The 27309-nt window shown below is 40.4% G+C and overlaps 1 protein-coding gene across 1 annotated transcript; it reads left to right on the forward strand.

Annotated features, from left to right (window-relative positions):
* The first annotated feature begins 2817 nt into the window (after nucleotides 1-2817).
* On the forward strand, nucleotides 2818-25844 carry LOC124255880 (organic cation transporter protein-like). The gene is made up of 12 exons (XM_046689827.1): nucleotides 2818-2956; nucleotides 8508-8669; nucleotides 9023-9260; nucleotides 10451-10554; nucleotides 10986-11140; nucleotides 18545-18713; nucleotides 19036-19248; nucleotides 19557-19783; nucleotides 21544-21725; nucleotides 22140-22291; nucleotides 24046-24200; nucleotides 24777-25844. Exons 2-11 carry the CDS (start codon nucleotides 8527-8529, stop codon nucleotides 24125-24127), a joined length of 1665 nt encoding a protein of 554 aa, XP_046545783.1. The 5' UTR covers nucleotides 2818-2956; nucleotides 8508-8526; the 3' UTR covers nucleotides 24128-24200; nucleotides 24777-25844.
* The last annotated feature ends 1465 nt before the right edge of the window (nucleotides 25845-27309 follow it).

A 27309-nucleotide genomic window follows, 5' to 3' on the forward strand; every position in this document is an offset into this window, starting at 1 on the left:
TGTCATATCAGTAAGACATTTTGCCCTATCGCGGACAATGCCTCTACAAGAATTCAGTGTTCTGTGGGGCGAAACCTCAATCCTAGTGTTTGCAAACTGTCCTGCTTTGAGCAAATTGACAGATTGTTGCTTCTTGGCACACTCCACCCGCAAGGAACCTGTTCTGAGGCGAGTAACAGTTTTCACATCACCACATATTCCAGCAATAGCTTTAGATACAGCAAAAGGGTTAAGTTGCAGTGGTTGTCCATCCGCTCCCTGTACAACCAGGAAAAGGGGCCAAGAATCCAAATTAGTTGTCCCTGATTCATCATCAGAAGACGAGACAAAGTCTAAATCGATATGTTTTCTCTTTGATTTGGAACGAGAACCAGAGGGTTGTTGGGTAGCCATAATGAAGAATGTAAATTCAACATCCCTGCTCCTCACCCACCATGGAGTGTCAACAAGGACGGTGTCGAAGTGGAAACCGACTACGAAACACCAGGGTTACAGGGATGTTATACTCAAGCAATACAGACACAGGAAGCTAATATTGTCAAACAGAATAAAAGTCAGGCTGGTTCCGCCCATGACAGTTGTCTGAAGACAATTAGAACCCGGAGGTCAGTAAAGCCAAATTGGCCCATGAGCCACCGCCTTCTGGCATAGGACTCAAAGCAATAGAATAACATGAATAATTGGAATTTAGAATAGCCAAGACCAAGGTAATATATAAAAGATGTGCAATAATATTCACTATGCACAGGGCCTGGTGTGACCAGCCGATTGATTGAACCGGGCCCATTCAACCACCCGTCTAGGTGAAGTAAGGGGCGAAGTGGTGTGTTGGGCAACAGGAACACCTGGTCCTGGTTCCAGTGCCCTCAACCACCAGCCTCCCGTCCTCCACCGACACAGGGGCGCAACCCACGGCAAACAGGTTGGTGGACCAAATATACCCCCGGGTCCACAACGGGGGGGTTGAAGGGCGCTTAGCGTGACCCAGCACCCACCACGAGGAGGTGGCCCTTCATGGGTGCCAAGAGGATTCGTAGATATTCAAACTAGATGTTACCCCAAAATTATTAATAATAACATCGACCTAGCTGTACGTCTCAAACCCGCCTCCCCCTCAGTGATATTGCTGGAATTGTGCTAAAAGCGGCGTAAAACTAAACACACTCACTCACTCAAACCCGCCGCAGCCGTGATCGTGCTGGAACAGTGCAAAAAGCGGCGTAAAACTAAACACACTCAAACCCATCAGTTTCTGGTTGGACTTTCTCAATTCACCAACCTATGATTCGTGAACGCGTCGTTTAGGAAAGTGTACACTGTACACTGAACACTGTACACTGTGTCAGTGCATTGAACGAGAAGAGAGTGACAACCTGCACATGACTAGTCGCTAGAACAATTTACCAATCTACATGAATTATGAGATGAAGTGAGTGAGTTAAAATTTAAAGTCACATCCACATAGTGACTTGAGATGATAGAATAACCCTAATTAATTTACATGCTATTCTGTATGCATCTTCCTCAAATGAAACAAATAGGCGTATTCTCACGACGTCAAACGCATTGTACCCCAAGTTCCATAAATAAATGACCACAAATGTGTATACATTTTTACCTGTATGCGTTGCCATGGTAATATGAGGTTGAACACTTTGTGGCCTTTCTTACTGAGAATTGAATTGTTTGTTGATATCAGCCTGCAAAACTACTGACGGTGAACACTGATGTGACGTGCAATGTCTCTAGACGTCGAATGACAACTGACACGGGTAACGCGCAGCATGACGATATTCTTTGGTGTTGCTCAAACTTGCCAATCACTACCTAAAAGCAGAACGGATGGATAAAGGCAATATTCCTGCTCACAAAAGAGCATTATAATTGCAAGCCACAATGTATAACAATCTAATAACATTTGAAATTCCATACATCCACTTCACCTATGCCTTTTTGTTTGGAGCGGGTGTATAGTCATACCTTCTACCTCGTCGCCCGTCATGTGTTCATATGATATGCCAACTGTACATGTAGTTGTATCACATACTGAACTAAATAATACAAGGCGGTGGGGTAGCCTAGTGGTGAAGCGTTCCCTCGGCACACCGAAGACCCGGGTTCAATTCCTCACATGTGTACAATGTGAAGCCCATATCTGGTGTCCCCTTCCGTGATATTGCTGGAATATTGCTACAAGCGGCGTAAAACTAAGCTCACTCTCATAATTCATCCTTTTAAACAAAATGACATGTACACTTTGCAGTTTTAACACGTTTTTTCTTCAAATTAAACTGTAACATTTAGGACAGCAAGGGCAATTACACCATGTATTTGAATAATAAAAGAATTATTCATTTTTACGAGCACCAGATTTATGTTTTACTGAAGGAGTCACTATCCAAACAGTCGAGAACTCACTATCGCTACTACAGGAAGATGTATGACAAAATGTACACACATACATGCACTGCAGAAAAGTTACCCCCAAAGGTTGAAAACACATCTGTTACACCGATGGGGACTGAAAGTTTACTGGCGTTATTTGAAACAATCATTAATTCATTGCACCGGATGTACGCAGAACCGTCATATCAAAATGATAAATGAAATGATGCATTCAGTCATTCGATTTGAACATCATTATGATCAGGCATATATCTGATGATGGCTGTGTAACACAGTCTGACTGATAATTTGTAAATGTAACAATGACTTGAATCGTTTAATGATATCAACTACATATATCATTATCAACAACCAGATGTTATATATGTAATAATGTACTTGTCATGCAAACTCATGTTTTATAGGTGTAACATCTGTGAGAACAGTCATGCTATTGCTAAACGGCACAACAGCTGAATTACTGAAGACGTGGCATTGAAGGGGGGGATACGTTTGGATTGAACACACGTCTCATTGAAGACCTTGTTGCAGCCTGTGAAACTTGCCATTTGTGAGTACATATAGTTCCTTGTTCCTAGCTTTCATGTTTGAAGGGCAATGCTTAACCCAATTGTAATGGTGACAAGAGATTGAAAACATATGCTAGTGAATGATAAAACAAGAGTAACCGTTAAATGAGTGAATGAGTGAGTGAGTTTAGTTTTACGTCGCTTTTAGCAATATTCTTACAATATCACGGCGGGGGACCCAAGAACTTTACACATTGTACCGATTTGTGTATGGTCAATCAAGTACATTTTTGTATCACTGTATAGGATGTGACAAGCCTCATGCAAACGCCTTGAGGGGAACTAGATTTGAACCCACACAATCATAGGTGTCTGGGACGCAGCACTTAAAATGACTTTGTCGACTACTATGTCACCCAATACAGATCGATGAAGAAGTATGAGTGAGTGAGTGAGAATGGTTTTACGCCGCTTTTAGCAATATTACGGCGGGGGACACCAGAAATGGGCTTCACACATTGTACCCATGGGAGGAATCGAACCCGGGTCTTTGACGTGGCGAGCGAACGTTTTAACAACAAGGCCAACCCACTGCCCTTAACCTTTAATGAAGCAGAGTCGGTGTACATCAAACTTTTACACCCAATGGGTTGCATTCAAATGAAAAGACTTTCTATTTATTATATTATTTTGTTTTTACAAAATTACGTAACACTTTTCCATCTCTTTCATTATTAATTTCCCATAACATACCACTTCAAATTGGTATGGACGTTAGATGTTACCTTCAGAGTGTACCTTAACCTTACAGCTTCTTCTTTTGTCGTTTAATATAACATGGAGCAATAATCCAGTTGTTATAGAGTGTGGTGGTGATGGAATTGGGTTTTACGTCGTGCTTGAGAATATTTCGCTCATTTGACGACGTGCATGCGTGTGTATGTGTATGTGCGGCTGCTTGTACTAGCCCAGACTGAAGGTGGTTTTATAGTGCTAGCCCACTGAGATACCATACCGCAGTGAAGCATGAATACCCCACTCAGACACATTATACTGACTCCAACCAGTCCTTGTTGTACCCATTAGTGTCGAGCGCCAGGCAGGGACCAACAAGTACCATATTTTAACGTCTTTTGGTATGACGCGGTCGGGGATCGAACCCGCGACCTTCCGCACTCCGGGCGGACGCTCTAACCACTACACCACGGAGGCGGTCTATAGAGTGTAAGAGAAACAAGTAGTTGATATTATACGTAATGTGCATATGTTTATGATTCAGAAGCAACTCACCCAGTATGACAATGAAATCAAATTATGGTCCCCTGAACAACGAGTTGCCGATTATTGATTCTAACCAGGAATTAAAACCCTCATATCACCTGATGAACATAGCATATTATTTAATATTGTGGCGCAATTGATTCTTGGTCAAAAACAAATATAATCTTGCTTTAATCTTTCTGAGTTACACCAGATGCAACAATCAAAGGGACAAACACCCCTCCGTATCTTCAGAAACAAAAACAGCGTCGGCTCCATGATTCCAGTTACATCACAAACAGGCGAAATGTCCCTCTCATCTCCACCCAAAACTCTCTGAAAACCTACCCTCTGTTGCAAACTTGATCAAACAATCTAGCATAACGCTATCCGAAATCGCGGCAGAAAGGGTCTGACTGCACCTCAACCCAATATAGGTTTTATCTGGGTGCAAAGGGCAATTAAACTGATGCACATTTGTACATGAAATGCCGTCTTATTACTTTAGGCTTCGTTCAATAGCTACCAGGGGCGTAGCTATCATTATATAAAAAACCGGGCTTACACAAGCCGTATCTAAATATAAAGCTTTCCAACCTATTGGCTTGCTACGCGCCTGCACACATACTCCATATCAAAGATCGTACAGATACAGGGCGGTGGGGTAGCTTAGTGGTTAAAGCGTCAGCTCGTCACGCCGAAGACCCGGGTTCGATTCCCCACATGGGTACATTATCTGAAGCCCATTTCTGGTGTCCCGTGATATTGCTGGAATATTGCAAAGAGCGGCGTAAAACCATACTCACTCACTCATTCGTACAGGTGAGGTGAGGTGAAATTGGGTTTAACGTCGTGCTTGAGAATATTTCGCTCATATGACGACGTGCGTGTGTATGTGTATGTGCGGCTGCTTGTACTAGCCCAGACTGAAGCTGTTTTTATAGTGCTAGCCCACTGAGATACCATGCCGCAGTGAAGCATGAATACCCCACTCAGACACATTATACTGACTCCGAGCCGACCAGTCCTTGTTGAACCCATTAATGCCGAGCGCCGGACAGGGACCAACAAGTACCATATTTTAACGTCTTTTGGTATGACGCGGTCTGGGATGGAACCCGCGACCTTCCGCTCTCTGGGATGGAACCCGCGACCTTCCGCTCTCCAGGCGGACGCTCTAACCACCACACCACGGAGGCGGTCCTCATTCGTACAGATACATGCCTACATGAGTAAATGTAATATGGCTGCCACCTTAGCCATATTTAAAAAGAGACGTGCGTGGACCTGACTATTCAGCTGAAAAGGACAAATTGGCCATCAAAGACAAAGGGATAAAGGATTCGGCTAACCCACTCGTCTACGATGCGGCAAATTGACTTCTTGTCTTTTGTGTCAATCAATCGCATTAAGTTACTTATGCATGTGTTACGTAGCATATGTTTGGGGCGGTGGTGAAGGCCAGTGGTTAAAGCGTTCGCTCGTCATGCCCAAGACCCGGGTTTCATGCTCCACATGGGTAAAATGTGTTAAGCCCATTTCTAGTGTCCACCGCCGTGATATTGCTTGAGTAGTGCCACAGCGGCGTAAAACCAAATTCACTTACTAGTACATTTTTACTCCCACTCATTCACATGACCAAACTCGTTTGGGGCGATAGGGGAATTGCTCAATGAGTCTGAGTGTGGTAATATCCATACTTAATTTTAGACAAAAGGTGCAGCTTCTAAGCCTAATGTATTGTTAACAGGATGATATCATTTACTTTTCAGTAGTATGGCGAGGTAGACCATAATAACAGTTTACTCAATGTAAATGAAGATGTCCTTAGACATTAGCATTGCAGTATGGTTTTGTCTGTGTATGCACAGATAGGCGTCGTTCTGAGGCTGTGTTGTAACTTTTAAAAAGCTTGTTGACAGTAACTGTTGCTAGACCATTCGAAACTACAACTGTTTAGATCATATTTTGCAGACGATGCTCTCGGGCAAAGTATCACTTTGTCATGGTGACGTGACGTCAAATTTGCATTTGACGTCACGTTTCTTCTATGACTTTGCCTTTGAACTAGATGCAGCGACGCCGGGTAGACAGCCTATGTTTGAAAGTTTATTCTCCGAAAATTTGACGACTTCGTTAATAAAGAGAACATTATATTCGGGCCCATATCATACTATGATTGCGACGCTCGTGCCTAAATATGGGTATCTCCCTTGCACTCGCTCGGGAAATACCAACATTTAGGCACGAGTGTCGTAAATATAGTAAGACATGGGCACTCATATAATATCCTCTATATCCCGTCACACCAGCGACACTAATCAAAAACACATGTGCAAAGCCACACATACAAAGGCTCATCCGGTACAAATATACTAGGCACATAAAGAAACTGTGCATACAAAAATTTAAAATCTACACTTATCAAACCTGTGTAGACACATAAGGATTTAAACTCAGAGATCAGTGACATGTATCCAACATGCATGCACGTGCCACGTTCCGTGACGTCAGCCGGTTCGTCCTTGAGACGTGCAATACGTTGTTGCACGTGCATTCCGGGAAAGAGAAACAGAGCAAATGAATGCCACACAATACTGTCACTTTGGAAAGCCCAACCTCTGCCCTTGCGATTAAACGGCTATTGAAACGCATAGCATGCCAAGGCTCACGTCTGCACAACGTCATGAGGCCATTGGGATGGTCCGTGGGGGAATGTCTCAACGACAAGGGGCTGCACTTTTCCACTGCCACCGGAACACCATTTCTGCACTGGTGAGACGCTACCAGAACACAAATGACGTCATCGATCGGCCACGTTCATGACGCCCACGTGTAACAACGCCAAGACAGGACAGATGGATAAGGGTGACTCATCTTCGCCACAGGTTTCAGACTGCAGTGATGACTGCCCGAACCATCCCAGGACTTCGCCGTACCCACCCCAACACAACGTTTACGTCATCACGGGATCAGACCACGACGTCCCGCCATACGGCCTATCCTGACACAACGTCATCGACAAGCTCGCCGAATGTGGTGCCGAAATCATGTCCGCAGACCCTTGTTTTGGTGGAGAAATGTTGTTTTTACAGATGAGTCCAGGTTTAACATTTCCCATAGTGATGGACGTCAACGTGCCTATAGACGCGTGGGAGAACGTTATGCACAGGCCTGTGTCTTGGAGAGGAATCGCTTTGGTGGTGGTTCCGTGATGATTTGGGGTGGAATAACAGCACGCCAAAGAACTCCTTTGGTGATTGTTCAGGGCAACTTAACTGGTGTGGGCTACAGGGATCAGATTCTTCGACCTGTGGCAATTCCTTTTCTGCAACGTCATGGCCCTGGGTTAACATTCCAACAGGACAATGCCCGCCTTCATACGGCAAGGGTTGCTATGGATTTCTTGCAACACCACAACGTTGACTTACTGCCTTGGCCTGCAAATTCACCGGATCTCTCCCCGATAGAGCATGTTTGGGACGAGATGGATCGACGTCTACACCGTCTTCCTCATCCGCCAGATAACGTCCTTGACCTTGCAACAGAACTTGAGAGAATCTGGCGTGACATCCCACAAGCCTTCCTTGCACGTTTGATAGACTCTATGCGTCGTCGATGCACTGCTGTTCTCAATGCCGATGGGGGACATACTGAGCTTGTGACATGGTCGTTTGACCCCTGTCCCGCTTGTGTCCCGCTTGTGTGACGTCATTGTGATTGACTTTTAAATTGAAATTCTCCCGACTTGTTATGGTTTCATGATCCCTCCATTAAAGTTTATATGTACCTTTGACATTGTTATCGTACTTATCAACTGCGATAATATTTATACAATGCATAGTTTCTTTATGTGGCTAGTATACATCCGAACAGATAATACAAGTCTAAATTGAGACATCTGACACTGCAACAATCATAGGATTCTGTGGTCCAACAGCAATGCTTTTAAGGCTGAAATATATCGCTCAATCACTCACTCATCTTTCTTTGAGATAGCGAGAACTGCGGGAATGGGTCCAGTATAGTACACACTTACCGAAATTCGAACCCTGGAGAGATAGTGGATATTTTTTGTGTTTGTTACATAATACAATTAAGAGAGAAATTAAGCAGTCTCATTGGTTGAACGACTTGAATGAGACATGCCAATTCGTCTGAACCTTGTCACATTTAACTCTTTCTGATCTCAACTGTGAGTGAAGGTTTGTACTAATTCCAAATTATGAGAAAGCACGTTATGATATTCATACCACTGGGTCGTCTGTGCCCTCCGACAAGACCTGCAGTCTGTTGTAAACATGCGACAGTAAAATACAATGCACTGTTCAGCCATCTTTCAGATTCCAAGATGAAGTTTGAAGACATCGTGAAGCTCCTTGGTGACTTTGGCCCCTACCAGAAGAGGCTGTACTTCCTGTTGTGTATCCCTACCATATCAATCGGGATTCAGACAATAATGACAGTCTTTACACTTGGTGTGCCAAATCACAGGTATAAATAAGTAGTTGTTACTGGAGTGTCCGTCTTGTTACCTCTGAGATAAGGAAATATATCTCCAGGACTTTCACCAAAGATCACTCATATTCATCATTAACAAATTCGTTTAGTTCCTTGTCCTTTGAATTGTTTCATGAAGAGAATTAATTCAAGGTCTTTTTGTCTACATTCATTACAATAATGTTACAAAACATTTCCATTGAGCACCGACTGTTTAAAATGCGCTAGGTTCAAGATCGTATTGAAAAGCTTATACTGAGGCTTCGATTTATAGTTTAAGTGACGTGGTGTCAAAACCAAATTTGAAACACTGTTTTGAAACACTGTACATTTCATTTGATGTCAAGGTGTTCTCTTCCTGATTGGGATAATGACACATACGCCATACAAGGGAACAGCCACGCACGGGCCGTCAATGCAGCCTTTACATCGCCCATTGAATGGACACAACACGACTCTTCCTGTTTCATTCACGACCAGAAGAATGGGACGGGGGAGGGCTTAACACTGTATACTAATACTACTCGTAAATGTGACAGCTGGGTCTACGACATGGAGCAGTTCGGTTCAACTATTGTTACGAAGGTTGGACATTTCTCCCTCCTTTTTTCTATCGTAAAAGCAGTAAAATAAATATACGAGTCAAATACAGCATGCAATGATAAGTATGAGTGAGTTACAATTTAACGTCACATCGGCAATATTTCAGTCACATCTTGATGAGAATTTGAATTTTAAGGCTAGATACACTAGGAATAAGAAGCCTGTCGTCCATGGACAGCAGAATAACTAGATTATCACAGTTTTAAGTTAAAACTAGTTGATAGCTTTTAAAAGTATAGATAATAAACAACACATTGTAAGAATGGGCTATAGATCGCCAGCAACTGAAGGTAAATCACCATGGTAAGGTACATAGGAGAATGAAATATTGATAGCGTTTTGGTCACACGGTTAAGGAATTTGTTTGTTGTTTACCATCACCGACAGTAATATTCCAGCTACATGTCTGCGATCTGTAAATACTCCAATCTGGATCAAACAATCCAGTGAATAACATCATGCGCATCGAACTACGCAATCAGTATACCATGTCGGCCATTATCCATGTCATCGAGTCCAACCACCCAATCTCGTTAGTCTAACGACAGGCATGGGCTGCTGGCGACTACTGTAACCCGGATCATTACGGGTAGTTTTGGAAACAGTGCTACTGTATCAAACGTGTACATTATAACTTATAAACCATGCAAAAATGACGAACATCTTTTCATGGCACTTTCTTCATTATATTCAGATGATTTCTCTAGAGTTCCAGACCGCCTCCGTGGTGTAGTGGTTAGAGCGTCCGCCCGGAGAGCGGAAGGTCGCAGGTTCGATCCCCGACCGCGTCATACCAAAAGACGTTAAAATATGGTACTTGTTGGTCCCTGCCTGGCGCTCGGCATTAATGGGTACAACAAGGACTGGTCGGAATCAGTATAATGTGTCTGAGTGGGGTATTCATACTTCACTGCGGCATGGTATCTCAGTGAGTTAGCACTATAAAACCAGCTTAAGTATGGGCTAGTACAAGAAGCCGCACATACACACGCATGCACGTCGTCATATGAGCGAAATATTCTCAAGCACGACGTTAAACCCAATTTCACCTCACCTCTATAGTTCCAGCCCGAAAATGAAAAATATTTGACATTTGGGCTTGCGATAGTGTAATTAGGCGTTCCATTTAGTGTTCATTGCATGGTGCTGTTGACCCAGTATTGTTCGTTCAGTTTGGATGGGTATGCGACGTGAAGATGGCGAAGTCTCATGCTCAGATGCTGTTTATGCTGGGTTTCCTACTGGGCAGTGTGGTGTTGGTTGCGCCATCAGATTTGTAAGTTCCTACAAATATCGCATATATTTTATAGATCACGGTTGTGATTGACTCGTTTATTTACTGTTAAATGTTGTAAAAACGGATTCACAAATTTACAATGAGTGGAATGGAAGTACAACTGTGAAAATGCGGGGTTCAACGCATTTACGTGGAGTGCAAATATATTTTATAGATCACGGTTGTGTATTTAGTGTTAAACGTTGTGAAAACCGTATCCACAAATTTACGATCAATGGAATGGCAGTATAACAGTGATAATCGGGATTAAAGGCATTTACGTCGTGTGCAAAGTTTAGAGATTTAAACAAAAATGTATATTTCAAAGAGAAACAACGTTCATAATGAAAAGGTATGCTACAATTGAACGTATGAACGCAGAATCTCAGAGCTACGCCGATCACTCTCCAATACTGTCCGTTTATGTGCAGCACTGGAAGGAAGAAGATGTTCATGGTATCAGTCACCCTGCATGTTGTATCCACCATCTCGGCAGCCTTTGTGTCCAACTTCACGTCACTAGGTCTCATCTACTGCATGATTGGTATGTCGTGCATTGGCGTCTGGAGCAACAGCTTTGTCGTAGGTAGGATCAACTTTCTTTCTTATCCTGACAAAGAATATGGTTACCTGATTGTTACAGAAAAACTTAACAAATATGGTTTCAAGTTGCTGTCTTACCTTTGTATCAACATATTGAAATGGATGTGGTAAGAGGCATTGCTTGAAACAACTCTTTATGTTGCCGAACCATAAAGATACATCTGTTTCAAAACATTATTGTAATTATGTGCAAACGTAAATTCAACACCAAATTAAACCATACCGGACAGGGGACTGTTTTCCATGTGTATACATGTACGAAAGTAGTGTATATGATTTGAATTAGATCGCTATTTATAAGCAGGTGTCAAGAATATTAATCTTCAGTTAGACAGTGAATGTTACACAACAATTACCTTGTCATGGTGTTGTGATGTAGCTTAAATCATAGCAATAAAATGTGTACTACTACTTCTATTTGGGTAATTGAGTTATCAGTATAAATTCATTTAGCAACAACAAGCAAAGAGATCAAGCCCATGCGGAAGTATATATTTGAGACGGTTCATGTGATATTTACCAAGGACCATTTACGCTGAACATGATAAAAATGTTATTGTGAACTCTAGTTGTTTCTCAAAATAACACAATCAGTAAATATCGCACGCTTTCATATAACAGACGAAGACTATGGGCAGATACAAAACCCCACATGCATGGTATCTGAGTGTAAACTGATCCAAACGTGAAGAAACACGTTCCTTCTCTTAAACCTATGTATGGCCTTCATCGGTGTCACAATGACAGAGGGTTATAGCAATATGTACCACTAGTCCAGTAGAAATTGTATGAAACCCGGACATTTAGTATAACAAGCAAATTTTATGACTAAATGAACCCAAATAGGGTACTTGTTCACCATGGAAAACACAAGCAAAATCAACCTTGGGGAAATTGTCATTTAGAGGCAAAATCCTAAAAAAAAGATGAGAAAATACATATATAATGTCTTAAAATTGTATTCAATCACATCTTGGTTTTAGCACAATCTCTGTGTCACTTGGGTAATTAAAACTGTAAGGATTTTGAATCAATTATTGAATTGATTAATGTCAGTCTTTGGCCAATTGCTTATAACTACATATTTGAAACTCATCTGTAATTTACATAGTACATGATGTAAATTTTAATAACATCAGATACATCAGCAAAAACATTTAATCTTGTGCTTACCAATAGTGTAACAAGATGATTTGACTTTCCATGGAGTTACTCTATGTCTCATCATCAGAATCCAGGCATACTGCTGGAGGAGGATTCAAACAGTTCCCAGAACATTTACAGTGGATGCTGCATAGCATTCGTCTCTTCACACAGCTGCACGAGGTGCAGGATACCCTCTCTTGTTTACTGCAGGAACACCGGACTTCACGCAGGAGGTCGTCAAGAGCAGCTGGTTTATCTGTTATCGTTGGCACTACAACATCATCGACTGATTTTAATCTAAACCTATCCCTATCCAATACAGTCTGTAGTTGTTTCCATGTAGCTACTTGATAGTAGACCCTCAAACAGTGAAAGTAGCATGCTCGGCTAGTTGGAGGCATCTTCACTAATGGGACATATTTTGACGAGATGATTTTGAGGTACCGCACTTCATCCAGAGGTCGGATTTCTCCTTGATATAAGAAGGACACATATGTCTCTCCAATTGCAGCAATAGTTCCTTTAGGTGTGGCTGTGTTTCCAAACACCTTTACTTCTCCTTGAAGTTCCTCCGACTGCTGTATAAGTTAGAAGTGTTTGACTTTGCCCATGCCAAAGAAAGCTGATGTCGTATCACAACCTGACATAGCATGGATGAATGGAAGACATTGGAAACCTTATGATTGTCGCCCTCTTGTGACAGAATATGTGAGTGTTTTTGTCTTCATAAATATATCCCGATGCATATCAGTACAGTGGTGGAGCAGTAGTACCAGAACATCTGTGTCATCTGAACACACACAAACAGGATGCTCTAGGGCCGTTGTCAGTGCTTGCTTAACAATCACAACATCTGCATCGCCTTCATCACCAGCATGCTGTACGCTGATATCGAAATCATTCAGGTGTTCTGCCATCAGGTAGACAAGTGCCTGCTTGTTGTGTCTGTTTGATAGGAAGCCACTTTTATCAGATGGAACTGGGGTTGTGTCTTCGACTTCGACATCAGCAACTGAAGATCTGTGGAGACAACGACGTTTCTGCTCGGGTTCTTTTGTGGTTATAACCTCATAGCTATCAAAAACTACATGAACTGAAGGACTGTTCTTCGTTTTTGCTGAAACTACATGACAGAATGATGAGCAATATATCTTGAGGCAATCCAACCTTTGGCCACTGCATTTGTTGCAAAAGGGCACATCCATCTATGACAAGTGCCAGGATCAGGGGCGATGATATTGGGATGAAGTTCTGAAATTTTCCTTGCAAGCTGCGACTTCTGGCATTACCGCATAGTACCATCATCATGAAATAGTACTGGACACACTGCAGCCAGCTCATATGAAAACACCGTTGGTTTTGGAGGTCCTGTCAAACACGAAAGCGATAACAAACGTTGGTACACTTCTGATGAGGATATATGGATATCACCATGACCAATTTTCAAGGCTTTTCTCGTCACAGCAAATGTCACAGTTTGGTCACATTTTTTCAGGACAACATCACCGAACTTCTGATGGGACATTTTCTCCAGTTGTTTTGCTCCAATCTCCAGTGCTGCGTCTACATTCACAGACTTGTCAGCAAACATTCCCGTGGCAATATTTCGAAGCTGGTGAGAATCTTTGGAGTAAAAGGGGTTGTGACTTCTCAGATAGTACTCAAAAGTGTGCATGTCTTGTAGGTCTTGTTTGATGCGGCCTATATTGACCTCCTTGTGCTGTTCTGACCAGGATCCACTTTGAGTGTTGGTCAAGATTCGTAAAGCTTCAGTGTACTGTGTCACAATGTGGGCAGACAACAGCCATTTTTTGCGAGCTGATTCCTGATGTGTAACATTGATGAGTCCTCCTTTAGTCTTGCCAGCTCTCATCAACATTGTTCAATCACCATGTCACTCCACGTCCCAGTCCAAAACAAGTTCTCATTTCTTCTTATTGTGAAGTTTCCGTTTTCCATCTGTACCTGCAAACAAGGACACAGCTTTTGACAATCCTGCAGATAGAGTCGACAGTACTTGGTGTAGCTGTTGTGCCCTGCTGCTGAGAACAAAGGCAACATTTGTGTGGAAGTTTTGAGATGGAGCTTCCAGTTCCCAGTCCGTTCTGCTCTGATGAAATTGCGCACTACTGTAACAAATTCCATGAACTGAATCCATGGTTTGCCAGTTCTTGACTCTTGAAGCTTGCACTTTTCTTGATCTACAAACTGAAAACAGTGTTGAATACCTGGATCATTCTTGACATCTTCATATGTCTTCTCATTTTCCAGAACACTAACATGCAATTTTGAAGTTCTTGAAGTCTTATATTGTTGAAAGACTCACTCCCCGTTTCATTTGTTATTCCTGGATTGAAGTCAATTTGGCTTGTTTACTCTTCTGGACTGAGAATGATCATGTGAAGGGCAGCATCTGTGAAAAGACATGCTCTCAGAGCTTTTCTGTAAGCCTTCCCTTCCATCATCTTCGGAATAGACTTGTTGGCATATACAGTTGCCCATACATCTTCAAGACCATTGTCCTGCATACACCCAGCTCCAAGAAAGGACATCAGCTGGTGGAATCCACCCAGGTGTAAAGACAACTGTTTGAAATCTTTAGGATTGTCAACCTTTATTTTATACGCCTTTGCAAAGAGAGCTTGGTCAAATGTAATTTGACCACAACCCTGGCCAGAGTTTCTTCTTTGGAGATCTACAAAAGTCATTGTACTATAAACCGCCTCCATTGTCTGTGGATTTAATGGGATGATAGGATTGTTCATGACTGAAGAGCAAACAACTGTACCATCTGTGACCTGAGACCTAAAACCCTGCCAACTTGGAGATGAGTTGCTCAACAAGCGGGACACTATCCACAGCATGTCCATACTTTGGAAGTGTGTCATAGGAAGATTGATTGGCTGCAGCTCCTCAAACACAACATTGGGCAGGTGACTTCTGACTGGTTGATGGTAGGGTTTTATGAATGTACCAAAGGTTCCTGATTTCACAATCTCAGCAGATGTTACTTTCTGTCTGGGGATGGAAATTGTTTTACTTTCTTTGGGTGTTTGACAAGTTATCATTCCCATTACATGTGAAGTATCTTGTCCTTTTAATGTATCTTCATGGTGATCAAAGTTGTCTGCGATCCATTGGCAAAATCCTGAAGCAGGCTCAGTTGATTGGTTGACGTTATCTTGATTGACAGCAGCCGATTTCTCGAAGTCAATGACTTGATCATAAGAGGCGCTAAACCCAAGGGAGGAAAGAACATTGAGAAGAACTCTTGACCGTGTAAGGTGGTGGATAAACAGGCCTACACAGAGCATCAGTGTTGAGATGTACGACTGTCCTGAAGCCGTCTGAAGTAGACTGACTGACTGAGTTTAGTTTTACGCCGCTTTTAGCAATATTCCAGCAATATCACGGCGGGGGACACCAGAAATGGGCTTAACACATTGTGCCCATGTGGGGAATCGAACCCGGGTCTTCGGTGTGACGAGCCAACGCTTTAACCACTAGGCTACCCCACCGCCCCGTCTGAAGTAGAACATGACATAGAGAAATGATAAGAAGTCTCTGTTTGGCAAGAGATGATGGACTCCTTGACTTCAGTAGAATTCTTTCAATGAGACTGAGGAGAAGCGGCGGTACCTGCTCTTCAAGTTTGTCCACATTGATGTCACTGGGTGAAGGGTATTCTTGGGTCGAAGATTGATCCTGAACTTGACTCCATTTCCTTATTTCATCTCTGAGAATGGAACCAGCTTTCTTTATAATCTTCTTATCTTTAGTTTCCTTCTGAACGTCAGTTTGAGAGAGTAAGTTCCATGAAGAATTGAAGATGCTGTACTGTTGAAAGTGATAACATTTGGTTTTCCATCTATCTCAGAAAATGTTATTTGATCTCCAAATGTATCAATCAGTCTCCTCTTTAGGTGTTTTATGGAATATGGTTCAGTTTCAGGAGATAGATAGGATGAAAGTTCCTTGTGCACATCTTGGATTGTGAACTGCTGATAGTTATGATTATCTTCCTCAAGCCATCTGCACAACTTGATAAAGGCTCTGTTGTTTCCCTGGTCAGAGTTACGTGAATTGGTCTTGCTTTGACTGTGTTTGATGTTCCTGGGGGATGTAAATACTTGAAGACACTGTCTATGGTATCTGGCCTCAACAGCTCGTATATCTCCTGCATACAAAATACGGGCTTTGACAGTTGATGCATCATCATCTTGTCTTTTACTACAAACATCTAAGAGAGTTTCTTGAAGAACAGATTTTTTGTCATTATTTATGATTTCAAATTTGTTAACATCATGACGGTGAGGATGTTTTTTGTAGATCGATGGAGTCAATCTTCTTTCCACAGATCAAGCAACAAGTGTCATAATCAAAAATATATTTTCTGAATCTCTTAGGATACGAATAGGAGTGATGGACCGAGCTGCCTTAACGTTTTTCTTTGCAGAGTATGATTTTCTTCAATTTTCATGAACGTGATGATTGTCTGACTGTGAAAGATATTCATGCAGGTCATCCTTTCTTTGTTCAGAAACACTCAGCAGAGAAAGAATTCCCTTGCTTGTAAGCGTCACTGTAGCATCAGGTTTCTTACAAATGATGCAGAAAGACATGCCTGAAACATTAAAAATTAATTCATTAATATTTCAAATGTTTTCAAAATCATTAAAATTTTGCTTATATGAATGATCATTTTACTAGTCAACAAGGAACAGTTGACTTTATTTGTTTGATATGGGAGGTAACTCTTATAATGTGTGTGAGAATTTAAGACATGTGCTTTAGGCAAAGCCCGGGAATTTTAGAAATATGGGCATACCAAAATGGTATGAGCTTAATTTCTATGTTTTTATGATTCATCTTTGTATTTCAGGAATGGTAAACTTGTAAATATTTTCATTAATTTATGTACATATTTTAAGTTTTATTGAAAAAAATTCCAATGACATTACAATTTTCACTCACTTAGTGAATTCGGTAATGTTTTTCTAATTTCATTTCTTAATTAATTCATAATTTCTATTAATTTTTGGAATTAATTAAACTTGGAATCCTACTATTTGGACAATGTTTTGCAGGTGTAACATATCTGCTTTTCATTGGTACTTAGTGAACTAATTCAATTTTTTTAAAAGACTAATACACCAAAATAAAATAAGCCTATCCAAATCTGTTTTCATCAATATACACATGGTAACCATGTATTGTGTAGTGAACAATAATATTTTCATTGATAATCTATATTTGAAATATGTTTTTGACTATCATTAACTACAAATTACTCAAAGATTTAATTATCAACAGACGCTTTCATATTATGTAATGAGTCGGAGGGAATTTAGCATCAGTAGGAGTGCATTGGTATGCAGGGGTTCCATATATTTTTATATAATTTTTTAAGGTAATATTTCATTCTAGATTTGATTGCATCTGTCTCCTAGAACATCTACTCCATCACCATATGACAAGAAAAACTAGTAGGAAAACCATAATATTACATGACCTTGAAGCCTAAAATTTCAAAATCAAATCTATCTATCTTGTTCAAATTTGCATTGATCAAACATGACTATTTTGAAGTTATTTCTCAATGCCTTATGTCTCAATGCATTTCAACAGTTGTCAAAGCTTATTTCCCCATGGAAACCTTCTTAAAACTCACAGTACTTACCTTGTATGTCAAATTTCACCGCTTCAAAACTTCTGTTGTCACAACAATGTCGGCCATTGTTTGCTGTTACTATGAATGGAGATAATATTAGTCATACAACTGATGTCATATGTAAGAAACCTCCGCACATCATTGAGGTACATTTTCAAGTGGTCATAACTTTTTCTACCCAAGGCTGATTTTGGTTGTTGTTTTTTCTCAGCATCACAGGGACCTATAAATCATTTTAAAACACAAATTTGCTTGTTATACTAAATGTCCGGGTCAACTTAATTTCATGTCGACTTCTACTGGTCTACACGCTGAAGATACACTTTCCTTTTAATTCTGCATCGCCAAAAAGTGACAAACTGTTTAACAGTTTCTTAACTGTTTCAAGGAATCATAGTTTATCAGTACTATGTACTTATGTGGTGATGAGTAGTAGATTCATTTTGATAAGTGCAGACTCAAATTCTTCATCTTAAGGTTCCAGCTTGCGACATTGGCTCTTGTTAATATATACTATATCCTGATGTCTCTGGCAAACATTCACTTTGTTACGGATGTTTTTGGTTTCAGGTGTGGAGCTTGTGGGCCCTTCAAATCGAGTTTGGACAGGAATCATAGTCGAAATGTTTTGGACATTCGGATCTGTAATTGTAACAGCGATTGCATACTTTGTCCGAAATTGGCAACATTTGCAGCTGATAGGCTCAGTGCCAACAGTTCTGTTTTTGACATATTATTGGTAAGTCTGTGGTGATACCGGCGGTCACTATGATTATCTTGTATATATATTTTCTGAGGAATTTGAAGACGACATTGTTTGTGTATAAAACATATCAATATCAAACATCGTGAACATTCGCTCCTCTTCAGTAGTTTACCAATCAGTTGTGATTCAAATGAAGCAAGGTATGTGCTGTAAGAAAAAATGAGATTCGTACTTTATGAGGATATAAACCATCTTGCGTAAAAATAATGTACTTATGACTTTAGTGATCGAGTGTGTTTCTTGAATTCCCACAGGTGATCACAATTGTTTTACCAACTTCAACACATCGTTCTAGGTTGATGCCGGAGTCTCCGCGTTGGTTGATCAGTAAGCAGAGGTATGAGGAAGCCGACATAATATTACGTCATGCTGCCAATGTCAACAAGACGACCCTGCCCTGTAATATGTTCAGCGGAGATAGGCTAGACCGGAAGAGGGAGGTGCCGCTATGGCGGATGTTCAAACGTCCGTCTTTGGTTATCCGAAGCCTTGTGTTGTTTTTCAGTTGGTAGGACTTTCGTACATCGGAATACTTCTTCACAGTTTACAGTTTTTTCGTGTTTCACCAGCGTTAGTAACGCACCAACAGTTCGACATTATACATGCTATAATCCTTCAAACCCACATTCCAGCGTTAGAGTCGTTCTCAGGCGTAGCCAAAACAACATTACTCACAGCATATCGCCATATGGTGCAAAGCTTCATTCTCCCTGGAGCATAAACGGGCTATATTTCGTCATTCTTGTCACTCACCCATCTACCTAGCCTCGATCCATACCCCCTGTTCAATGAATCAAAATATTGTTCATGTTCCAGGTTCGTTGCCAGTATTGGTTTCTATGGACTCGGTCTCAACGTAGCTAATCTGGGCGGGAGTGTCTATACTAATCTATTCATTGCGGCTTTGACTGAACTAGCTGGCCATGCTTCATGCCTCCTGCTCCTCAATCGTATTGGGAGGAAGGTTTTTCACTGCACTGTAATGATTATCGGCGGATTGTGCTGCACAGCTACAATCCTACCGGTGCTCTATGGAAACGGATGTAAGAAATCATCCATAAGCTGACAAAATTTTCAGAGACACAATATTCAGACAATGATCACCATCTCAAGGGTATTGGTATATATTACATCTTCGAATTGAAGCAAATTATTTAGGAAATACTAGACAGACGATCACGGAAAGTCAAACTATAATACAATTTGAACATTTGTGGTATGCCTTATTTTGAACAAAACTGAATAGTTGAGTCAAAAGTCATGGTCACTTTTTGGAAAGATAATTTCTACAATGATTTAAGAAGCATTTACTGGATATAAAAACGACAAACCATGGAACAGTTCATCCTTGGGACAGGGCAGTGATTCGTAAAGGGAAATATAATGATCATTTCTAAAATCTTTTGCCATTTACACTCAACATAAGATCTGCTACAAAACATCCTGTAATGAATATTTGAGGACAACTACACATGAATATTTGAGGATACCAAAGTACCCTCACCGACTTCCAAAAAGCATGGGTGTTTTTTTATTTTTGACCCATTGTCTTTGATTCCGCTTCATGTTTTCAATTACCACTTGAATTTGACCATTTAGACTTTAACAAAGGAAAACACTAGAACAAATATTCCCTTGACTGATGCAATGGTATTCAGAAACCACTAGTTTCTTACTCTACAAAGTATTCTTCTGTCTTCCAATACTTTAATCTTAAAATATGTGTGATGTTTACTCTTCAGCAAAAAATGTCAATGACTGCCAACACCTGAAGGGAAGATAACTTTCTTGAAAATCCAGCTGAACAATTCAGGGACCTGACGTTCTGTCTGTTCCCATGTTTCCTAGTATGGTTGTTACAGTCTCTAAATATAGTGACTATTAGTGTATAAATTGTTCTCGTCACGACATGGCTGAAGTATTGCGTAAGTAATGTTCACTTAAAACAAGTGTGTACGAGTGACATAACTGCAGTGAACATACTTTCGTGTTTTTGTTACGGCTTGGTTACCAAATGGAAAGGTAAGCGTAACCCAGGCAGCTGTTTGTACACAGCTCAATTCTGAAATCCCAGCCAATAATACGAATAATTACCACTTTACAATGAAATTTATACACATAATTTAGGTATATAATGTTAGAAAATACTACAATGGGTCTAGGTAATGTCAGCAGGAATACGTTTAAGGCCTTATAAGGTGTGTCAGTGTCCTCATGAATGTCCAGGTTTCACTGGGCCCTTGCTCCTCCCAGAATATTTATTCCCAGGCGTGTATTTGCTGGAACATTGTTTAAAACGGCGTACAACTACACTCAGCACTCACTACTCGAATATTATATAGACTGGTGTTGACAGTCATTTCAGTCACGTATCCAGTCAACACTGGTCATGTGGATACAACATATATATATATATCCCTCTTGTCGTTTTTATATACTGGACAAAATAAGTTAGGGACATTGGTATGTTTATGATTGATATTTTACCAGTGTGTCAATGAATGATCCCAAACTAATTTTGTCCAGTATATATACATACAGTTAGTCTCCTTGAATTTGTCACAACACCAAACGTCTGTAACAATCAAATTATTGTCGACAACCAAGTGAGAGAACTAAAACGACACATCGTGTTATCTGGTCACTGTACTTTTACGAGCGTTTCAGCCATATAACGTGTTAATAGTGTTAACTTGTCTATTGACATGTTTTAAAATTCTTCAGGATCTAGTTGCAGTAGAGGCACAAATGGCATGTGTATTTACAACGAAAATCATTTACAAGAGATGTATCTTCTCCCCAGCTCTTAACTGGCTGACCATTGCATTAGCTTTGACTGGTCAGGGTTTTGTAGTGGCCAGTTTCGACATCATCTGGCTTTATTCTTCGGAGCTTTTCCCGACAGTCATCAGAAGCTCAGCTCTCGCAGCGGCCAACATCTTCGCCAGGGTTGGAGGAACCATATCACCATACATTGCTAGCCTGGTTTGTTTTTAATTTCCTGGTCATACTATATACCATTGGGACACCCTGGTCTAGTATTTTTAGGCATAGATACATGAAAACTATTTTAAAATGAACCAGTTCCATTGAGAAAAATGTTCTTAGTTGAGATGCTGAAAATATACACTTTTCTAGCACGGGCCCTCATAATAATGAGTTTTTAGGAACCAGTGTTTGCTGAATACTAATTACGGATACTATACTGTCCGGAAAGTTAAAATTTAAATGTAATGAACCTTTCGAAATAAGCATGGAAAACTACATTGTAGCAATAAACCAAACAGAGACATGCGAGAACATACTGCAGTTTAATGTTATGATCTGTTTCTAAAGCCTATTTATGTTGAATATGTACTTTCGGTATGAAACGAAGGTTTTTAAAATATTTTGTCACAGGCTCTAGTGATATCTGGAGATTTTGGTCCGATTGTTCCTCTCATTATAATTGGAACTACAATGATTGTGGCGGGACTGGCAGCCTTGGTATTGCCTGAAACTTTAAACAACCCACTCCCTGATACTATAGAGGAAGCATGTCGGATGAAAAGGTAAAGACGCCATTAAATACCTCGATATATCATACACATAACATACACACAATACTCCGTCAATGGAGCAGAGTGTTGTACACATTCCTCAAATGTGTGCCATGTAGATTCCATTCTTAGCGAATCCATCTGAAATATGTCTCGAACACTGCCTTCCTGCAATCCTCGGCATCAAACCTTAGACTCTTACTCCAACCTATAACAGCGCGTTTACCAACACAAACGTCACACAGCGTGCAGGGTCCTGTCAGCGAAGGTTGTTTTAAGAATGATGACTTCTTTTATTCTGTGAAAGGCGACGTTTCGACATAGATTCTGATGTCGTTGTCAAGCACCACTTGTCAAACATCAATTGTCATCATTCTTCATCAACTCAACTTTAAAATGCCTATCAAAAAAGAAGGTAATTTTAGTCACAAAACTACTTTCGTTGACTGGACTCTGCACCTGCCTTTAGCCCTGAAGAACTTTATGGCCATGAACATATTGCACAATCCAATTTGATATGTTATTGTTACAAACTGTCATTAAACTTAGCAAGAAAACAAAATAGCAATTACTTCTCAGACAGTGATGTGGTATATAGTCCCAATATACTAACTCACGGAACACGATCGAGTGTCAACTTTTATTTAAGAAATACAGTTCGCTCTACCACCATGTATAGTGTAATAAAACACACTTTCGCCCTGAACTATTATAGTAAAAGTACGAGGACGCTTGCGTCCGAGTGCTTTAACGTTATCATAGCTCAGGGCGAAAGTGTGCTTTACTACACTATACATCGTGGTAGAGCGAACTGTAGTTCTCTTCTAAGATGCCAAATTTAATACTTTCTAAGGATAATTACGATTAATTTAAGGCAGAAAACAAACGACGGTGTCGGTGACCTAAATTAAGAATCCTCGCACAGGGCTAACTGGCGCGCTGTTCTATTGATGTGTCTGCCCCCCTAAGTTAATACGAACGTTACCAGAAAAAAAACAAATGATAACAGTTTGATGACGGTTTACGTTCGGATTAAATATCTTCTCTGAATTATTTTAATTACATCTGTCATTAACTTAAACCATATGGGACAATATGAACATCGCATTTCTACTACCAACGTAAATTTAGATCAGTACATCCAGATGAAGCTGAGTAGTCAAGCGACATTCCACGATTGCATTGTGGGAATGTAAACATTGCGAACGTTACCGTGTCGCTGAAAACTTGTGAGTCGAATTGACACATTTTAACCGTCGTAAAACATAAACGTAATGTTTCCACCAGTGATGTTAGCTGCGTGAAGCAACTGCAAACCAAGAAACGGGATGCAACGGAGCAGTTTACTGTAGGAGGTAGTACGAGGCGATGACAACTGACATGCATCGTGACGTCGCTTACATCGTGACGTAATGTAAAATGGTTCGATTACGACGGGGCACACTAGAATGGCGCAGTGACGGGATAACGTCATTCAATTGTTACGTCATCAAAAAACTATACCTTTATTGTCTGATAATGTATATTTTTTTCGATCGTTCTAACCGCTAGGCATCTTAGAAAGATCCATATAGTGTCAGTCCCAATAGAGTAGATACGCTCCACTTGATTTATAATGATGATAATCTAAATCTACAGAATGTTCACCAATTGATGTATTTCGAGTTATTTGCAACAGATGTCTGGTGTATATATTCCATATAAATTTTGCAAATAGGTATATACAGCGTCATATCGCCCTCCTAAATCATTTGCTTTTCTTTCAGAGGGAGGAACATTCGTTATCACACAGGGGCTGACTATACCAGCTCCCAGGGTGACGAGATTATGAAGACACTTGAGCTATGAAGAAGTACATATTCTCTGTCTCAAGTGATGGAATGGTGGTACTCGTAAGAAACCTTTGGCTGGCTTCTTACAGCATTCATTCGCAAGAGACACGTAAAATATATTTCCGACGTTTTTGTAGTTTTAAATTTTTTTTTATTAGCCATACAACTTGAATAGAAGTAAATAGATCTTATAAAATGACACCACAACAGATAAACATCACTATTGACATAAATGCTATTATCTGTTTAACAGTAATTAACATTGCCCTTTCAGTGTATCGATCGACAGCTCAGCTTTACATTACGATAATCATAACATATACACTGTTATGTTCCTACCAAGATAAAAACGTGGTTTGAAATTAATATCGCCTATTAGTAAAAGAGTCTCCCATGTCTTTTCAGACTAGCTCGCCCTATTTTGTAAACACCTGTCTTTGAGCGAGGTAAAACGGTTTTGGTTTGGTTTGGTTTGTTTGTTTGTTGTTTAGCGCCGCACTGACAATCCAGTGATCAACGGCATGATCATGATGTATTGGGATACAATGACATGTGTCAACTTAGTCAGCGAGCCTGACTACCCGATCCCGTTAGTCGCCTCTTACGACAAGCATGGGTCACTGAAGACCAATATTAATATTCTGACCCGGATCTTCACAGGTCTTGTGTTGTTGAAAGTGATACGTAACAAACAATTTACGTGACCATATACAAGATTCCATAAATATTATTAATATGATTAAAACGTGACGTTTTCCGCAGTTGTTAACTGTATGCCTGATGATGATGCCAATATATGTTAAACATGTTGAAATATGACAACTTTGGGGACCAGAAGATCCTTTTAAAAGAATGAAGATATCTGGCACTGGCCTTGAACTCTTCAAATGTAGAAATATATTTTCTTTTTCGCTAATAATACAAGAGACCTTGACACAATGAACAGTTGTAAAATGTCATCTCAAATTATTCGGGAACAGGGACGATTCCGTTACCGAACTACTACTGATAATAACAAAATATCTGTCCTTAATCCTTATGACGTTTACTCTTCCCTCCAGCTTTTGAAACTACCTGTGCCAAGAGCACGCGACAATAAATAATACCATTCCTTCCAAAGTTTATCCAGCAAGTGCGTTCCTTCAGGTTCGCAGTCAGTTTGTCTTCGTGCAGTACACATCGGAAATCCGTTTAACCAAGCATCGGTACAAATTATCATTTTCTTAAAAGTTCTACACTCTTTGGCGCACAGATTAATCCCACGAACTGTCATCCTTATTCATCATCAATTTCGCGTTTTGTGCCGCTTACCCCTGAAAGATGTTAAAGATCCGTCTGCTTCCCAGCAATTGCAAGACGTGATCTCGAGGCAAAGCGAAAAGCAATGTACGCTTTCGTATGAGGCTACCTAGTTTAAAGTATTCATTAGCAAGCTGAATATTTTAACACGTCTTGAATGTCAATTAAACATATTTATGTCACCAGTCCAAGGTTATTTTTCTGTAAAATAATTGTACATACCGGTAAACACAAACATTGCATATAAATGTGTTTTTTTTGAAAACAGGGGGTGTCTGCACTATGTATATGTTTTTTTTCTCGGCACTTTGTCAGCCAACCGCGGTTTTGAACCGTACTTCAGCTATAATTTAATTTTGCTTTCACTGTCGGCTTCCTTGATCCAGTGTTGTTTTATTCCACTGCGAAAAATAAATAAACAAAAGTAATGAGTTTAAATAGATTTTGTTTAAATAGTTATACCAACAGAAGCCAAAGGTTCAAAGGCATTTTCTTGCAGACACTACACATAAGGCTGGATTTACACTACGCCCGCATTTTTTGACGCATGCGTTACCGAGTGCGTTTTTTCCAATACACTAGGTGCGATCATCTTCGATATAAGACGGATGAATATAAGATGGAGGAAAAATCATAGCATCTCTGGCAGTTTCTGTGCATGAGGAAGAGAACGAAACACGGAGATGGTGGGTACATCCCTTAAACCAACAAAGATTACTTGAAGGAGCCTATAATCGTCTTATAAGGGAATTATTAGGGAATTAAATAACATCAATCTTTTATGTGTTTTCGAAATATTGAACTAAAAGTATGTAGAAAATATTTACTTTCATACCAACATTGTTCTCTCATACACTCAGGCATTACAAATTCCACATATATAGAATTTGAGCAGTACTGACTTCCCGGGGAACATAGTTCTGAGGGTTCTGTTGACGTGAACCAAATTGAGCCTCGTGAAATATCTGGGCAATTTTATTTTTCATAAGACTTTTAGAAGCATCTTGAAGTAGCTTGTTCTGAGAATGAAAGTTATCAAAGGTTTGTCATATTATTGTATGTGTTTGGCGCAGAAACACATTATAAATAATATCTCATAAAAACACAGCCTGTCTGCAATTGGAATCGCATGTGTTTTATCGAAAGATGAGGAAATAACCTTACCTGATCGCGTGTTTTTATCGAAAGATGAGGAAATAACCTTACCTGATTGTCAACGTGTTGGGGAAATACCTTATTGGAATGGGGCGAAGGGGTAACCTAATGGTTAAAGCGTTGGCTCGTCACGCCGAAGACCCGGGTTCGTATCCCCACATGGGCACAATGTGTGAAGCCCATTTCTGGTGTCCCCCGCCGTGATGTTGCTGGAATATTGCTAAAAGCGGCGTAAAACCAAACTCAGTCAGTCAGTCAGCCTTATTGGAATGACCTCATCAGGGGAATTCCTCATGCAAGTTCATTTGCGTTGCGTCAAAAATAGGAGGCCTACCTATCTAAATCGCTGCGGATCGCAACGCATGCAAAATTCGCACCTAGTGTATTGTCTAAATGGAAAATGTACTGCTTGCGTTTTTTCGGACGCAACGCAGAGAAAATCGGACGTAGTGTAAATCCAGCCTAAGATGGCTTCCACCCTGAATCTGTTTATTTGCTTTGGATACTAATACTTCTGAAAATGATGCTACTTTTGCTGGGTTGCTGACGTCCAACTCGTGAGGCAACTTCCTCATAGGAGACGAAGAGTATGAAGAGCAAAATAGTCCTAAATATTAGGGCATTTCATCTTCTGGGTGTGGTCTGACATTGTGGCATGCAAGGACCTTAAATACTGTCAGATATAACAGGCAATATCAATTCGAACAGATGTTGAGGTCCCCTCACCCACACGAAAATAATGTT

The sequence above is a fragment of the Haliotis rubra genome, unplaced genomic scaffold (genome assembly GCF_003918875.1).
Source record: "Haliotis rubra isolate DU_JTF1 unplaced genomic scaffold, ASM391887v1 Scf1159, whole genome shotgun sequence".
Lineage (NCBI taxonomy): Eukaryota > Metazoa > Mollusca > Gastropoda > Lepetellida > Haliotidae > Haliotis > Haliotis rubra.